This window comes from Pleuronectes platessa, chromosome 11, assembly GCF_947347685.1.
Source record: "Pleuronectes platessa chromosome 11, fPlePla1.1, whole genome shotgun sequence".
Lineage (NCBI taxonomy): Eukaryota > Metazoa > Chordata > Actinopteri > Pleuronectiformes > Pleuronectidae > Pleuronectes > Pleuronectes platessa.
The window spans coordinates 24,560,102-24,579,481 of NC_070636.1; the positions used below are offsets into that span (position 1 = coordinate 24,560,102).

At 38.6% G+C, this 19,380-nt stretch overlaps 1 protein-coding gene across 1 annotated transcript in view; it reads right to left on the reverse strand.

Moving 5' to 3' along the window:
• Positions 1–19,380, reverse strand: part of nrxn3a (neurexin 3a) — a 174,826-nt gene that overhangs the window by 54,786 nt on the left and 100,660 nt on the right. Inside the window, exons 9-14 of the mRNA XM_053435201.1 lie at positions 18,699–19,082; positions 6,502–6,705; positions 4,524–4,550; positions 2,327–2,446; positions 988–1,108; positions 174–434 (exon numbers count right to left, since the gene is read on the reverse strand). Coding sequence (XP_053291176.1) covers positions 174–434; positions 988–1,108; positions 2,327–2,446; positions 4,524–4,550; positions 6,502–6,705; positions 18,699–19,082 — 1,117 coding nt within the window. The remainder of the gene's footprint in view (positions 1–173; positions 435–987; positions 1,109–2,326; positions 2,447–4,523; positions 4,551–6,501; positions 6,706–18,698; positions 19,083–19,380) is intronic.

Sequence of the window (19,380 nt, forward strand, 5' to 3'; positions counted from 1 at the left end):
TCTTACTTCCACACTACAAATGATTCCTTTCATACAGTCATTTTGTTTTGAAATGATCACTTCATACATTGTTATAAAAATACTAAAGATAGTCACTGTAAGACAATAATCAATTATATCAAAATTTCAACAGACAAAAGCTTTAACAGTACAAAAGTCAAATTTAAACTTACCCTTTAACCAGTTCTACAGCGATAAAATCATTGCCATCTCCAGAGTTGAAAATGATGAAGCCGTCTGGCGAGGTCGTTTTGAACTGGAAGAAGAGATGCATGGATGTGTAGGCCTGCAGTGTGGCCAGGCTCAGGTAGCTGCTCTTGGATTTGAAGGTGACAGGGTCAGCAATAATGGAACGAACCCCAAAGCGGGCGTTGAGCTCGCAATAATCAATGTCACCATTCTTGCATAGGTCGATGTAGAGCATGCCGTTAAATCTGTGGAAAGGAAAGGAACAGGTTTTAAATTACTCTCCTATATATGAGGTTCTAAAGATTTTGTTCATGGATAATTTAAAGTAAAGAAATGTTTGGATAAGGACCCTTTGGTAAGATCCACTCCACAGAGTCTTCGAGCCATTTGGGGCCAGAAGAGTTCCGTACCAAGCTAGCAAACACACTACCTTGTGCATCATATTTCAAATTTTATGTTCAATAAATGTTTAAACATTTGACTTTACATACTCAGGAGGCAAAGGGCAACATAAGCATTCATCTTGTATGAATGAAAGTTCAGTATTAACTCTGCACTCTGGTTTTCCCATTAACTAAGAAAAAGTACACCAGCTACTCAATAAATGTGTCGTCTGTTCATAGACAGAATTCTGGGACTAGACCAAAGAGCAAATGTGCTGTATAACCACAAAGATTATCAGAAAGGGGCAAAATAATCCTGGAGAGCAACAGAATATGGGTGGCAGTTCTCTGTGGATTTGCTAGCTTGTCATCTAATTGCAATCAGAATCATTATTTGCAAAACTTAAGAACCTACCTGAGGCTCTGCAGGTGACCAATGAAGCTGGACGGGATGCTGGAAACAAATCGACGCTCTGTCATGATGCCCGTTTCAATGTTGTGGAACTCCAGACGAGTGTGGTCGCCCACCATTTGGCCTGGAGACGGGGAGGGTGAAGGGGATGGGTTGAAAAGAAAGACAAAAAAACTAAAAGAAAAGAGAACACTGTCTGACACTAACACAAAAGGGCTGATTCAAGGAAAAGATTACATTGGCAGAATTAGATGGATGCAAACTGTCACTAATGGCTACAAATAGAGCCCGACTGAAGTGGATCTATCTATCTATCCATCTATCCATCTGTCCATCTGTCCATCCGTCTCTCTCTCTCTCTCTCTCTCTCTCTCTCTCTCTCTCTCTCTATCTATCTACAGTGGATATAAAAAGTCTACACACCCCTGTTTAAATGCAAGGTTTTTGTGATGTAAACAAATGAGACTTTTTCCACCTTTAATGTTACATATAACGTGAACAATTCAGTTGAAAAATCAAAAATCAAAAACTTACAATAACCTGGTTGCATAAGTGTGCGCACCCTTAACCTAATACTTTGTTGAAGCACCTTTTGATTTTATTACAGCACTCAGTCTTTTGGGGTAGGAGTCTAGTAGCATGGCACATCTTGACTTGGCAATATTTTGCCCACTCTTCTTTGCAAGAGGGCTCCAAATCTGTCAGATTGCGAGGGCATCTCCTGTGTACAGCCCTGTTCAGATCACCCCACAGGTGTTCAATTGGAATCAGGTCTGGGGTCTGGCTGGGCCATTCCAAAACATTAATCTTCTTCTGGTGAAGCTATGCTTTAGTTGTTTTGGATGTGTGCTTTGGGTCGTTGTCATGCTGATAGGTGAAGTTCCTCTTCACGCTTTTTAACAGTTTAACAATTTAATAAAAAACATAATTGGAATCTAAAAAGTAAACATAAGGGGACATCTTTTCTGCTTATTCTTTGAAAAAAGTTTTCATATTGGCAAACGTATCTGTGAAGATTCTCAGCCATCCTCGTCATGGTAACTTCAGGAGTTCAACAAGTGTACGTAGGCAACTAGACTTTCTTGCCTGGTTTCCAATTTACACTTGCACAACTCCTGAAGATACTGATATGTCTGTGAAAGGCTCATATCAGCTGACCTTTATGGACTAATTCACAAATCGGCCGGGCTCCAGTTACATGTCTACATGTTTTCTTTGTAGCAGTTACATACTAATACTGGCGGTCTCTATGGCAACACACCACAGTATGATGCAGTACCTCTTTGAAAGAAAAAAAAAGTACATTTCGTCAAGCACAATCCGAGTTGATGTAGTTAAGTACCTTCTGCTACATCATCGTCAACCGTTAGTTTGTAGGTTTTGCCGCGACGCACCACACGCACTGTATGCCATTCATTATCATTGAGCTTTTGCCCGGCAAACAGGTTCTCCGGTCCCTTGCCTGAGAACAATGGTCAATCACAGAGTTAAAGACACAGGACATGAGGCTAAAACCAAACCTTTGTTTCCTCACCAGTCAGCCTGGAATCTATGGCAGAATTTAAACGACGAGCTTTTAAGATTTGCAAACTAGTTTTCTAACTAGTTCTTACGCCTTCAGGAAACAGAGGTATGGTTTAGTCAGTGAAATATACAGTTAAACTAAACAAACTACTTGACACCTGTGACATAAAGTCATTCTCTTAAAATAAACCTGACCACCACACATAATTTGATAGGAAAGGTATGGAAAATTGCATTTACTTATGACTAAAGTAAAGACTTAAAGACTTTATTTTAATATTACTTTCCTTCCTTACATCTTTTTTTCTCGTTGTATTAAATGTAGCCACTTGGACACATGCTAAATTTGTTTAATCGCTTAGACTTAGCCTTTCCCAAATGTTTTTGATCTATTATCTAATGTTACCTTAAATAGGAAATACAGAAATGTGTAGATTGTTTAAAAAGCCGTGAGGTGAGATACTAGCTCCTAAATAACCATTTTTCAGTGTTTCAAAATCCTGATTGATTTGGAAAGACTTCTCACTAATTTCATTTGTAGTGTTTCCTAATGAGAAGTTCAGTTGGCAGGAAGACATTGTTTGTCGAGCCTTTCAAATCCCTTAAATAATAACCATTTAAAGAAACTATATGAACGTTTCTGGTGTTGGATTTGTTGCCATTGGAGCCAATCATACAGCTAGTTTTTGCCTCTTACACAAAGTATTTTACAAACCTAATTGTATTGTCTGTCAAATACAAAGCATTAATAAATGCAGAATCTGTAATGTTTCTAATGTGAGTCTTTCCAATTGTCTTTCACTTGTCTCTGAACTTAATCCGTAAAAAACGATCCATCATCTTTTTCTTTCCTTTGACTGTAGGCACCACACAGCAACAGGAACAATTTAGATAAGTGTTGTGCACATGTCTGCACAGATGAAACAGCATTGTTGACTGTATTTACATATAAAGGGCCATTCTAGGGTAAAGAAAACTACAATTTGTACAATTTAGATGAAACTCACTATTGAAAACATTACCACTAAATCTTACACACTGGACCTTTAGGAGTAAAAAAAGGTTTTTGGTCTGAGAATATGGATGCACATATCTGGTGTACACCATCACTTAATCATCCAATGTTTTATCTCTTAAAAAATTAGGTTTACCTTGGGTTTCTACACTGTATGACATTTCTGCATGTGTGATGTCTTACTGCATAAGATATATAAAGTACACTGATAGTTTTAAGATAGACATTTAAATTGTATTCATCAAGGGGGAAATGTTGTTTGCACCTATGTGCTTTGGCTATGTTGGTAAAGTTTATAACAAATATCTTTCAATTATTACCCTCATTCTGGACTGCTGTTTTACCAGATTTAAAAAAAACTGTATGTCAGCTTTTCATCTCTAGTCTTCTAAACAAATACTGCTCCATACTGATCAAGATGTTTTGGGAAACAAAACAAAGTAGAGTCTCATTTACTACTTATAAATGGTGCATTAAAATGTCCTTATAATTTATATTAATTATACATTTTCTCTCTAAATATCATTGAATTAAGCAATTTGCAAAAACCGTTTCTCAGATTTTAATCACTTAATGTTAACTAGTATAAACACAATGGATTTCCTTCTAGAAAAATGTAATATATAGTGTATTTTGTTACTATACAGTGCATAATTATGTGAGCATGGCTCTGTTTTTTTAGAGTAAATAGTAAATGGGAGATCAGGACTATTGGTAGTAAACAAAATGCCTGATTTTAAAAGAAAGACGTCAAGATTATTAGAGAACTAATTATTAGGGTAAGTCAGCATTCCTTCCATTTGACTGAGGCGTTTTCTGCTAAAGGTACTCAAACCAACTCATACTCATCCTCCTCACGATAGGCTTAAGAGAAGGTAGAGAGTGGTGACTCATATTTAAAGAAAAAAAAACAAGAAAAAACAACAACATATTTCCTTCGTAAAAATCATCAATAGATCATAAACATAGAAAGCAAAATGAAACTTGAGTGTTAACTTACTGGAGTTACAGTTTATCCTGATACAGTCTAGATGGGGAAGAATAAATGACAGATGAAATTGCATCCTTCAAGGTTACTGCTGCAGACATCCAAAAACAAAAAGTCCACCCTTCCGGGGACGTACACATGCAGAAAGGTGGCCATTTTATTCCTTTGATACGTATATTTAAATCAATGCCATATTATTTTGAAATAGATTGTACATATTACATTTTCCAAAACAAGCATTTAATAGTGCATACAATAATTGCTGGATTTGTCATAGAATTGTGCTAGATGCTTTTTTAGAGCTTGTACCAGACTTCAAATGTATGTATTGTTTAGGCACAGTATTTACACTAAAATGGCCACTTGTAGTACCAGCTACATGAATTTTCCAACCCAGCACTGCCTGTTGGAATTAGTTTTGAAATATTCCAATTAGAAAAGTCTAAGTCACTGGCTCAAAAGCCTCTGCATCAACAAGGTGCAAAATTGTTTTTAAAGCCATGGATCTTTTAGTAGCAAATCCAAATCATATTAGTAAATCGTTCAGCAACAATTTGAATTGGTAAGACAATAGTGTGACCATGACATATTTGGGCCAGAATAACAGCTGTATGTTGCTATAATGACAGTGAGGGTTGGTCGCCATGTGGCTGGTGGATTCATGTGTCGTCAACCGCAACAGAAAAGTGGGAGCAAACAGCCACGATCCAATCAGCACCAGCACCATGCAGAGGCACAGGAACCCCAACCACTGCATCTGGAGTACTATGCTATGCTAACAAGTGTAACCCTATGGATGGATCAGAGGCTAAATCTGTTTTTACACATTTAGGACATCACACAGATTAACCTGGGCTAAGAAACTAAAAAGGCACAGACCAATTTGAGCTGCAAACACTTTGAATTAAACTAGGGTATGATTTACATGAATTAATATAGTCAGATTAAAATGTATCTAGACTTGTTTTGGCAAACAAGCGTTAATGTCTGCTTACAACGGTATTATTCTTACATTTTGTGATATTTACTGGATATAATTTTTACAAAAAATATAAAGTAACTACATTTTCATTGTATTATTCTTTACATATTATGACTGGAAGTATTTGGGGTCACAGCCAGCTGTAGGTTTTGCTGGGCTCTGTTCTCGGGCTGTTCACCTGACGGGCCGCAGGCTTAAGGCCTTTGAAGGGGTGAATACCATCTTTTGACAAAGCATGATGGAAAATGAAGTTCGCAGGGGGAAAACGTAAAAACATAACACTGAAAAAAAAAAGCATAGACTTTCATAATAGACACCATTGCCAGCAAATAAAACAACCACCCAGAAAAAACAGGAGGATGAAAGAGAAATTACTTCATGTCACACTGAAGAATGAGGTTAGTGAGAAAGACAAGAATGGATTCTCCAAATGTCCTGTAGAATGATGGACTGAAGACCAGAGGGCATACTTGGTGGAGGTCACCTCTTAGAAAGTCTCAGCACACTTTGTTCTTTGAAAATACTTTATTAGAGATTCGACTTTAAAGCCCATTATCTCTACATCACAACATGTATTCTGATTACTGTGCTGTGACTGTCTCAAAAGTTCTGTAAATAAGAACATGGATATGACTATGGTTTGTCTTTTTCAAAGATGGGCCATACTCGTTAACCACTGAAATAATATAAGTTATGATGGTATAGCCCAAGCTGTTGTCCAGTATATAGTTGTATTCAGGAAGCAGTCCGTGGTTATCTGTGAGCACAAAACGCATTAACACCCATGCAAAAGATAAATACTCTCTTATCTATGTTTTAATGCTGGTAGGAACCTTTAAGGGAACATAGGGATGAATAAGTGATGAAAAGACGAGATAGACAATAGACAGAAAGAGAGTGAGAGGAGTGAAAGGAAAGAGAGGTCACTGCTCAACAGTAGACCATCTCATGGTGAAGGATGTGGGTGTGGTAGCAGATGGTTTGGGTGGGGTGGGGGTCATACGATACCTAGGTTGACCGTGAGTTTGACGCGACCCCCATCCAACTCCAGCCTGAGTGTGTCGGCTGAGTCTTGGGAATTGGTGGCCATGAGAAGGCCATAGGCTCGCTGGGAACGAAAACGCATGGAGACGTCCTCCGCCTCGGTGTGCATGATAATTGGCATCACCACCTTCATGTACATGCTGCCATCATAGGAGAGGATAGAAGCCTCTGTGGAAGAAATTCCGGTGCATAGAGAGATGTTAGCCATATGTCAAGTAAGGTTAAAGTCATTCCCTGTGACAACATGATACTTTGTGCCAATATTCAATCAGTCATGCCAGCGGTCTCAAGGCTGGCAATGTGGATAGCTTCGGTCAGTGCTTTGGTACAGACCATGACTTGATTAACCTGCCGAGGCTCCAGGGGCACTCTACAATGATGAGAGCTTTTCTTATGTTGGGATACCTTGTCTTAGGTTTAACTTGCAATTTAGACTCTTGACACATGAGCACAAAACTGAGAAATGAAAAAAAAAAAAAAAAGTCTAGACCTCATTGAATAATTCCAACAAATGTTCAATTATATGAGCATAAACCGTCTTGAGATCCTGTAAACGCTCCTTTCCAGACAAAGATATCTCATCTGCTATTGGCTAGCATCCACGATTCTCAAAGACTGAATTCTAGTAACTTTAATAACCAAGTAATAGTAACAATAATAATGATAATAAACAAATTGACATGTTTTGCCTTGCCAATGAATGCAGACATAGCAGCACTAAGGTCAACACTGTATAACATTCATATGTGGAAAAAAGACAAATAAACTTAACTTTGGTGCTCCTCCACTGGCCCAAAAGACTAGACAACTTAGAAATACAAAGAAATTCTAATGATAGCAATATTTTTTTCATTGATAAAGGAAAATTATGTGAAAAGCAAGGTCCTTTCTGGCAGTTCGGGTCACGATCAAGGTGAAAAGAACTCATTCAGAGTTGTTGCATGTCATCGAAGAGAAATTTCATCGTCCAAAAAGCAGCTGTCACAAAATCACATTCTGACAGAGACAATGTTATTCAGGCAAGTTTTCTGGTGAGTGAGCTAATGGCTAAGAAGCTGAAACCTAATTCACAGAGGAAATTTGTGAAGGAGCCTTGTTGTTGCTATGGAGGTCCTAGAACCAGAGAAAAGTTAAATATTTCCAAAGTGTCCGTTTGTCTAAAAGGACCATCACAGAGAAATGACGGATACTATTCTTAGCTAAAAACAGTGGCAGGTCAATGTTACAGGTACCCTGGATATAGGTTTTGTTTGTCTCAAGCTTGTGCATAAGGACTGATCAACAGGTGGTGGTAACAGGCAGCAACATACCAACAATAGCAAGGAAGAAGAAGAAGCTCATGAAGGGACATGGAGGCTAAACACCAGTGATTTAAACCAGGAAAGCAGGAAGTTGATTCAAAAGAGGCAACTTGGTGTGTAACACTCACTGTGAACATAATTTGCTTTGCTTACAAAAACCTTGTCTCGGTATATATAAATATAAATATATATATATATGTAATAATAATATATTATTATATACAATGACATGGTTTCACATGTTACACATGCTCGCCCTGCCTCCTGGCTAAAGCTCAGAAGATTCTTCCAGAGTCTGCATGCCAGACTGAAGGGCTGTGCAAGTCCTTGTCACGGTAGTATCGCACAGGAAGGAAGAAGGACACTAGTCCAAAAAGCCTTGAAGCTTGACCCATTTAGGTATAAATTTATTCTTTAGATTTATTATTCTCAATATCACCATTGTCTGATGAGTTGATCACTGAGTACTTGGGAGCTAAGACACGGATAGATAATATAGCACCCACCCAGGGAAATCATATTGAATGTGACCTTTCTGGATAAATTTACATTGAAGATAATAAAAAGGAATAACCAATCCAAGCCACTATGTGTCACTCAGCTGAGCCAAACCTGTGTCGTTCCTCTATTTGCCCTATTTGATTGCAGGGCCGGGTCTAGACAGGCATGTATGAGGGGGCAGCCACAAATCTTGAGGGGGCATTGTGCCTAACCCTAACCCTAACCCTATTTAGTTTGAGGGGGCACAACATTTATTTGAGGGGGCCAGGCCCCCTCTTGCCCCTGCCTAGATCCGGCCCTGTTTGATTGCCTCAAACTGTCCGTGGTACTACTAGGCACACAGTGGATACACACAGTGACCCCTGCAGAGCCAAAGGCTTGACCTAAACAGCCCCAGAACAAATTGGTATAGCAACTGTTAACAACCACACCCTTGTCCTCGAATGTCAGCTTTACAGCAGTAGACCCGGAAAGTTGTTGAATCTATTGTACATTTTTGATTATTTTGTCGCTTCAATTCTTTTAATTGTTTTGCTGTTGTCAAGGTCAGTGCTCTGTTTTTATGATGTTGCTACATTGGAATCCAACAGACTGGTGTTCTCCTGAGATCCACCTTGGCCGTCTGAGGTGTTACAGAGCTCACAGTGGTCACAAATGGCAACTGTGACCATGACAATACAGATTGTACGTGTTATCTGACCAATTACTTCACCCTCTGTGGATAAAACAACAACAGTCACAGCCAACGCCACCCCTAACCCTAACAATAATTAAGCCAATAGATATTACTGTCACTTGGGCTTGTTGCAGTTAGCCATGTTGATTCCATGTCTTACAGTGTGTAGACTCATGAAAACAAGCCTCTTTTCTCCCTTATCCCATCTCCCATCTCCACTGGCAGCATTTTGTTTGTTCAAAGAACTTTTGGCTTTTCAAGTTTTCAAGTGAAATGAGAACACAGCTTAAAACTGGATCTGCTGCTATTTTAAGACTTTAGTCCTCACCAGCAGAGAACAGGAAGTAGAACGAGGCGGCAAAAAACCCAAATGTGTTTAGGCAACTTTAAGCTCTCTTTTTCTTTAATGAAAGCTCACAGCCAGGATCCAACAGAATCAGCAGCTAGACACCACAGGCTGGTGTTTTTATAGCTGTTATTTCCCTGTTACTGCCCACTCTCTGTTCCACTTCATCTTACATTCATCCAAGCAGTGCTGGTTGCTGTTTTCCTGCACTCAATTGGCATCAATCTGAGGCGATTATTTGTCCTGTCACATTAAACTAATATGATAAATGGACCAATAATATGCTGAGACATTACGTGTCCTCTAAACGTCCTTTGTTCAGTTTTGCTGCATGACGAGAAGGATGAAGTTTTATCAAGTGGCCAGAGGGTGGAGACACAGTCTGTCTGTCTGCCTGGAAATTCTGCAGCAAGCAAGGCAGGGGGAAGAATACAGGAGGTGAGGAAGTAGAACTGATGGATGGAACCAAGAGTAGGAAAAAATAAAAACAAGCTATCACTTGACTAGTGATGAGCCTAATAACTGACATATTGAAAATGGAGGTTTTGAGAAACAAGATATCTGAGAAAGACAGGGAAAAATGGAGAGTGAAAAACTAAAAGTGCCAGTAGATGGACTTCAAGGACATAAATGTGCAGAATAGGGTGAAGATTAAACTATACCCAGGAGTGATATAGTTTAACTTCAAACGTCTGGAGCGTGCATTTAGAATAACAGCTTAAATAGTTTTGTTATGAGCAAATTTAAGGGTGCTATAAACTGACAATTAAAAATGTCATGTATAGTGCATTCATTAAAGCTATAACATTACATTTGCCTGTTAATAATTTGATTACCTTAATGAGTAATCTAACATGTAGATAGGGAAAGATACGCAACAAAAACCAGATGTTTCTATTCCTTTCTGTTCGTTTTTTCAAACATATAGTGACAGATGTGTACTGTCTATGCTATATGTTTTCTTACTGTCACAACTTTGGCACCACACTAGGGGTTGAGTGAAAATTGGAACGTTGATGAGCTCAGAAACCTGAAAGGCTCAGTAGGGTCGGCTGTACAGTTGTAACTCATTTTCTGGACAGACAGGCCCAGAATAATCCAACACACACACAGGAATGCACAGATCTAAAATGCATATCTGCATATGGATATTTAAACACTGACTGCGGACTGTAGTGAGGATTCTCAGGCCTGCAGACAGGTCCACAGCAGGAAACATCTGGACCAGCTCTTCCAAACTGGTTGTCATCAATGAAACAATACATTTCTGTATTGACTTTCCTATTACAGCTTGACAACATTGTCACAGGCTTCCAAATTGTTAGTTAACATTAGCAAACGTGTATGGTTATGATTTAAAATGTATGGAAAATGAACAGTGGTCTTCATGTGTCTAAATGACAAATAAACCTCTTTCCAACCAGGGCTTAGTTACTGTAAGAGAGTATGAGTCAAAGTGACAGATATCACTTTGTAGTAGTTCTGTTCTCTGTAAAGTCCCTGTCGTCTGCAGAGTTTGCTTCATAAGGTGGACAGTCTGTCAAAGTCCAAACCTGCTGGTGTACTGAACACACCCACATGTAAGGGCCACTCAACTGAGGCGGACATTCAATGGTCCCTCTGCTGAGGTTTCCTTTATACTGTCCAACTGCTTCAATATACTTAATATGCACTGACAGTATATACCTTTGGAAACATTGTCAATCAATCAAATTTTATTTGTATAGCCCATATTCACAAATCACAATTTGTCTCATAGGGCTTTAACAAGGTGTGCCGCTGCTAATTGTTGCATTGCCCGATATTTCTTTAAGATATTTTGCTAAACACAAACTGTAAAGGATATTTAACTTAAGATAGCTTTCATACGTATAAAGGTAAATAATTGAATGGTTATTATTTGTAGGCCTTTTACTTAACTGTACTATCAGGGTATCACTTACATTGTGGATATACAGTTTGTATAAGTACTGAAGAATGATGACCGTGTGATACTACGGTACTGTAGTGTTTTGGCTTGTATATAATTTTGTCCTAATGCTGTGTTTTTTTGCTCATGCAAAATAAAAAGGAATACGTATCTTTTGGTCTTAGCTGGTTATAAATTTACCTCCAAACCTTCATATGAACAATGAGGTGATGATAAATATCACTCTGCTCTCTGTTCACCTGTTTGTTCACATGTACATGTGCCCGGGTTCATCCTCAACTGCACATGAAATTAATGGCCATGTTTGGACACACAGGCATCTGGGAGTGATGTCTGTTTGACAAGGTGTCAGATGATGGCCCGGTGTAATATATACAATTTAATTCTCATTACAGCTCTGAGCCGAGCTGTCAGATTAACTCTGACATGTCATATTTCTTGGTTGTTATTTTGCGTGTGTGTGTGTGTTTGTGTGTGTGTCTGTAATGACGTGCATGTGCAATGTCCCTATAGAGTGTGACCAACGGATTGTTACACTTTTAACTGACTGACCTTGCCCAGCTAAACCCAATGACCATTTAATGCATGTGGGTTGTACAGAGGGTTAGATATATGAGGAAACTGTTTTCATAAAACCTGTGCTGCTTGGTCCTTAAGAACCAAAAACCAAATGAGTCTCATTATTGTTGGGAGGAAACAATTTCACTGAAGGGATTCCAGCGATCTCACAAAAATTTGCATGATAAAACGAGACTTCAGAAGAAAAACAAACATGGAGGATCGATGTTGCCTGCTGCACTTGCATGTGTTCTGTTTTGCAGTGAAAAACAAAAAAGAGAATGAAAGGGTGGAATAAGATTATGTAACGGGAGCTAGAGGTGAGCTGGAAATATATTGTGGTATCTTGTCGTAGCTGTACAAGTACGCAACCTAGGTAACACTTCCCGGTCAGCTCGCTCTTAGTGGCAATTGTGCGTATGCTCAGTATTTCGTTGGAGCACGTTGCTGTAAATACCAAACATGTTTGATATTTACAGTTTGAGATCATGAAGGCTCTGACAGAATCAGTAGCATTAAGATTACTTTGTAAACCCCTCACACTTTCGGATTATTAGCGCAAATAATCATCTCCAACTGGTTTATAATCAGTTCCCAACCCATAGTCAAATCGGGTCTAATCGGGTCTATAATCTGCCCGATAACCCTCAAGTTTGCCTCATCCTTTAAGGAAACATAGAAAATAGCTGCAGGGATTTTGATATCCTATATAGTGCATATTGTTTCCCACAATGCTTTGTTAAAATACTGTACAACTAAATGCATTTCTTCTAGATATAAAATAAACATTCAAAGTGAACAGTCAGATTTTACACTGGCCGTTGTTATTGTTGCTTGTCATGATCCTGCAAAAATGACATAATTACCGACGCAGTGAAAATGAGCCGAGAAGTGTCTGGAATTTATTTTTTATTTTGCTGATGAGTTTGCTATATAATCCTCTACATAGGAGACCCTGTATAGTTAAGTAGGGTTTGTGAATGAGTGGGTAATTCCATCTGCTCTAGTTTTGAGTTGTTTTAAATCCAAACTCAACACTTCCTCCATGATTACCTTTTGTCTTACAAAAGACCTCAGCATTGTGTACAATTCACAGCACTGATTGCATCAGTACAGTGACAGAGATATGTTGCATTTATCACTCTGATGCTGGGTTAATTTAATTTCCGTAATTAGCTCTATTTTGCTGTTTTCGTACTCGGTGTGAAGCTTCTGTCGATCATACTCAACACTTCCTGCACAGATGTTTCAGATTAAAAGTCCTTTGCGGTTCTGGGGGCATGATTTTCTGTCAAAAAAATAAACCAAAGATGACATGAATTCGCTCTGATATTCACCGTGATAGATGAATATAATGATCATGTGATTTATGTGTAGTAACCATCGTTTTTCACCCAGCCTATATTTAACATATGTAGTTCTTCATATGTTGGTGATCATAAATCACACTGACAGAACCATTCTTTGGAACCTTCTACAGACTGAAATACATGATCAGATCAGAATAGCATAATCTTTTAGCGTCACATTCAAAGCCACCCAGCTGAATCCCCTCGCTCAGGTGTATACATCCTCATTTACAAGCACCTGCAAACTCTTCTCTTACTGGTATTGTCATGGTTCTGTTACATGCAGCGTCTATTGCACTTCTGTCCGTCCTTGGAGAGGGATCCCTCACATGTGGCTCTCTCTGAGGTTCCTACGTTGTTCTTGGTGGTTTTTCCTTACTCATGTCGAGGTTTAAGGCCAGAGGACGTTGCATCTTGATGTTGTTTTGTATATATTTCGAAATTAATGAATTGATGGTGGAACCAGTTTTCCAAGGTCAACCGGAGTCCAATGTTTTCAGAGTCTACCTCACTGTCTCTATCAATCTGTCGCTTGATAAAACATGCAACATACTTAAATGTTACACTACATTATCCACCAAGCCTTGTTTCAGCCTTGTTTTTCTCAAGACCCTTTGATCTACTGTGCCTGTGATTGAACCACATTTGCACATCATTTTGCGTAAAAGCTTCTGCCATATGAATAAATGTCAAAGTCTGTAGTTCAACAGCGGCAGTCAGTCCACTTGAAAGTGCAATTTAAATATCAAACTAAAGATAAGGGAGACTTATACCACACAGGAAATTAAAGGACTCAACTGAAAATTGTTATTTGTTGTCACGACACGTCCTTGACCTCGATCTATGGTATCGTTAGGATTCCTACCTGTAAAGATTTCTCAACAACTCTGTTGTTTGGGCCAAAGATGTGTAGCATTTATAAGAAATGCCTAATCTTCTGTAAAAACTAATGTTAATTAGACCAAAATGAGCCTCTGCCCAAGAGTAAGAGCTGTGATGTATTTTATATATAATAAGTCTCGTGGATGATATAATGTTTTCATTTGGATACTGTTAAAGGAATGACCTAAATATATCACAATAGAGCGATGTTCTTACATGAATATCTATTAGAGGTGATAGTGTTAATAAAAAAGACATAATGAAATCTTCGGCTACTGGTAATCATATTGCAATATTTCAATAAAATGTCCCTTGCAAAATGATTTAAGGTGAAATATCAGATTGATCCACTGATGCCCCATAACTTTTCTTTTCAAGAATTAAATGAGATTCAGGGGAAATAATTATCCAGCAGCCCACTGGATGAAGCGAGAGAAAAACCTGCTATAGGTAGAGAGATATGATCGGAAAGCAGTTATTTGATATGCTAAAAAGCAGTAGGACCAATTTGTGTGGGCTGGGGATGTGTTAATTAGTTTTCAACTCTGACCAGTCTTTATTAAAGTCTGGATGCTGTGGCAGAAAAGGGACGTATAAGGATACTGGTGAGCTTTCAAAACCACTGTGGCGTCCTTTGGGCAAAAACAATACAGTCCGCATACTGATGCTGTCAAGACAATAACCAATATTGATTATTAAATATATCATGAAACATCAGTTTTGAGATGTAACAGTCAGATGCATTCTTTAAATTGTTTTATTGTCATGTAAATTGTCTGCTTGTCTGGACCTTGTATTAAAAACAACATGGATAAACTATTATTACTAAGTACTTAAAAAAACACTGTTAATCATTAAAAGCACAGCTTTTGCCCTTTGACACACATCAGTATGGTAGACATATGGAATTGTTCCAATGCAACAGAACTGCCAGAGATTTTATTATTGAAATCTTAGTTAGTTGTGGTCCTGTCACAGACTAGTACATTATATTGAAATGTCTTTTGGATTTTTTTGCCCCCTTGTGTGAGTTAATGGGGTCAGCATCAATGCAAAAACCTCTAAGTATAATTAAGTTCAGTTCACCACTAATGCATAGCTGAACATCATCATCTTTTTTAAAAGGTAAAATTAACCACGGAGCTGCCGTATTGTTCTGCATTCGATTTTGTGTATATGGAACTAAGTAAAACAATGCTGCTGTGAATTCTAAATCGTGCATAACAAACTCACTGTAATGTGACTAAAACGTATTTTTATTTGACTTTTGTAAAATACATAGGGTGGTGTGCTTTATGGAACAATAAATTCAATAGAGAAAATGCTTCATGCAGTTTTGAGCAAATACTCCGGCCACTTTTAAGTTAGAGCAAATAAATGAATCATTATAACAAACTGCAACTGTGTAAACAAACTGATTTAGACTTGTGTTATAGAGTTGCACCAGCATGTTGTCCAGGATCCAGGGGTTGGATGGGGGAATTCAGGCGGTCTGCAGGTTGGAGTGTTTGTGGCTGGCAGCAACTTTAGCACTTCTGTATCATCATTGTCATCTTCAGGGACAAGGCAGTGCTTTGTTCAGCTGTCTTATAAACTGTTTGTTGCTGTTTGAGTGTTCATGTTCATACACAGTGCATTGCCAACTGCAGTACCATACTGAGTACTTTTTAAACCTTTAACAACTTGGCCATGTTCATTTAACTTACTGTAACTTGGCAGCCTTACTGTCGAGACAAATAAGCTGACTACTGGGAACTCTACTGGTTGGTTCTCCCACACCAGTATTGGCTCTTCACTCCAAACATTCAGTTTAAAAGACACTGGGTCCTAAGTGTTATGAGTCATATGATCTTGGTTAAGTTAAAAAGCCATGCACACTGCCTTCCAAACTAAATAAGAAGTCAGAGGCCCAGGGTCCATTGAAGTAAGGTTCACCTTAGGAGGTTTTCAGAGATTAAAGCCATGGACTTGCAGTAACTCTGGGTTCTAGATTAAACTTGTCTTCAGTTGTCATCAGAATGAGTAAATTCATGGATCACATTGAACGCACCTTACATACGAAGACAGATGCGTTTCTGTTTGATTGGCGCTCAGTGGCTGCCTCATCTCTTTCCACTTGACTACTCTTAAAGTCTCAACGCTCAAGACTGGGCTCAATTTTTGAATTGAGAAATACCAACACTTGCACTTTCAATGGTCTCAATGAGAAAACTACATGACACAACAATTTATTTTCCGCAAACGGACAAGTACTTCAGTCTACGCTCATTTTGTCTGTATTTGTGCATGTTTTCTAAAAGCTACGGAAGAGAAAAAATGAAAAAGAGCAGTACCATGGGATATCATGGGGTGAAGTGCAGCTAGCAGTTGAAACAAGAGACTTTGCGTGTTGCTGCGAAACAACTTACCTTTGGCACGAGGACAAACAACCACTTATACCTTTTCTAAAAACGTACACGTCACATCGCTGTTGTCAGACGCTGTCGCTACTGTGCTGCCCTCTAGTTGATGTACTGCTTAACAACCATGTCTACCGCACATCACAAAATGCATGGAAGTATGTGAAGAGTCACGGTTACATCTTTGGAAAGTGAAGTATCATGTTACATGTTTTTTACATGCTGTTGTTGTTGACTTTTTAATGTTAACTTGTTGTTTACTTGACAATGGATAGGAGCATTTTTTTAATAGAGTGCTTAATTATGATCAATAATTATAAACAATAAATATTCTTAAAATATTATTGCAGTTAACTTTTTTTTATTTGGCTGTCAGTTGCTGACTACACACATTGATATACCTTATATTCAAATATATATTACATTGAATTAGAATGCTAGTTAGATGTCCGAGACCTTAGCTGGAGGAAATGTTCTCTGTCCGGGTCTCTCCGAATCTGTGATTAACAAAACACACCCCGATAGATCTTTTTTCATTATTGGTGACGTTGGTCATGTGGATTTGGTTAATTTGCAACATAAGATACATTTACATGAGATGTGTGTTTTTTTTGTAGGTCTATAATTTGCTATAAGGTCAACGAGTAAAAAGATTTGTGAAGCTCTTTTTTTTGTTGAAGCATTCTAGCTTTGGACAAATATATTTCCATAATAATCAATGTGAGACATTAACAGATATTTACTGCACATGAGATTTATGTGTTAAAACAAATCATGCATATAAGCATGAATTAGAAGTTGTTTTCAAGGTCAATCACTGTGAGATGAGCAGTAAACACCCAGCCTTCAGTTATATGAAGAAAGAGGTGTGATAATATAATGTCACTAAATCTAAAATGTTCTGTTTATATGTCAAAACTCTTTAGTGTATCACTTATTTTCTATGAATATTTGTAACCTGTTTTTATAATGAACGTGCTGGTCTGGCCCACTATATGAAACAGTCAGGACCAGTCACTCAAGAACTACCTCACAATATTATTTGACATGCTCCCTTGGTTGTTTAGTTTAGTCTTATTGAGCATTTGTCACAAAAAACTAATCTGCAGGTATGCTCGAGCCAAGTTCTAGTCCTGGCTGGTGGCCACAAGAGTAATTGTTGAGCAGAGTCTTTTTTCTTATTGACCTATATTTTCTCCTCCAAATAAACAAAGCCAACTTTGTTTGTTTACAGCCTGACTCTTCATGCTGCTTACCCAGCTATATTTCCATCAGTGATGTCATCCACATTGTGCTCAGCAATCAACTTGCCCATTTAAGTGGAATACCACACCTACTTGTAATCTCACAGGAAATTGTCCCATGTGAATCCAACTAAAAGGTCAAAACCCACAACTCAAACCAGATATAACAACAGACACATACAGCTACATTTAGCTGTTAAGATAGAAGCTGTGTTCATTTTCAGGGGCTCCTTCTCCATTTGTATGTGTTAACGAACAGATCTGTTGCAAAGGGCATGGTAGACAACTGTTCCTTGTATCTCTCTCCTCTCTCTTTCCATCTCCTCCTCCTGCCCCCTCTATCTCTGTCTTCCCTCCCATCTTTTCCATCCATCTCTCCTCTCTTCCTCATTTTTCTCTGCTCCCTCCAACCGGTCGAGGCAGATGATGAGCACATTGAGTCCAGTGTTTTCTCTCCACAGACGCCAAAGTGTTACTCATTGTGGGAACTGTTTTAGTTTTTAAGTTCTTGACCTTCGATTTAATGTGCCTTAAGGTACATTATGATTTGTCACTATACAAATAAAATCGAATTGAAATGAAAAAATTGAAGGCAACCAAATACGGTTGAGGGAGGAGGCCTATGCCTTTGTCAATCTGGAAGAGAGCAATACTACGTTCTAAAAAACCCTCTCTTAGCATCACATAATCTACAGCATGCCAGCTGTTTATATGTTTCTACCTTTTGTGTTGCACTCACAATGACATGAGTATAAGGTTCAGCCTATTAACCCATCTTCTTTCAAGAAACCTATTCTTTCAGTGGGTCCCAGTTTTCATCCGTCTTCTATTCCAGCATTCGATAAAGCCTTAGATCAAAACTTCTTTGATAAAAGTAACAATGACAGGTAAAATCTGCAGCATAAGGCACCCTTGCATCGTCTCAGAAGTGTGTTCTTAAAATGGTGTAAGAGAACTTGACATGCAAACATTTACCTCTCTCACAGGTGCGTGACCAGAAGCCAGTCCCAGTGCAGTCACAAATGAATCGGTTCCAGCCTTCCTTGCAGACGCCTCGGTTCTTGCATGGGTAGCTCTCACACTGCTTGCCTGGCTGCTTGTTGCATGACGGTTTGATGCCAGCACCATTTTGTGCCTCAGCAATTTGACGGATGTCCTTACTTCGACCGTCAATGAAAAGGTCGCGTATACAGCCAACATAGCCATAGTTGAGCATCGCTGTCCAGAGCTCAGTGGGCAGTATGAGGTTGGTGCGATCGTTGGGAAGCCCCCCTAAATACATATCGCCCTCCAGGTCTAGAATCTCACTCTCACCGCTGGCTGTGAATGGGGTCCTTCTGCTGTTTACAGAAATTGTACCTGTGGTAGGTATGGAGGGAGATTAGATTAGTGACATAAGTGCAGGAGACACTGATGTCAACCATGGTAAAAGATAGAACTGTGATTTCAGGAAGAAATCATTCTAAAAACATAAAGGGGAAAATGTAACAGTTATGTATCAAGATCAAATCACAAAAAAACATTTGGTGCAATTTGTATAAGACTAGGAACCAATCACTCACATTCCTGCAGTGTCTCTAATCAACCTAACCCCAATCTGCATGTCTTACGACTTTGTGTTTTTTCTAGTTCAATAATATAGCCCAACTTAATTGAA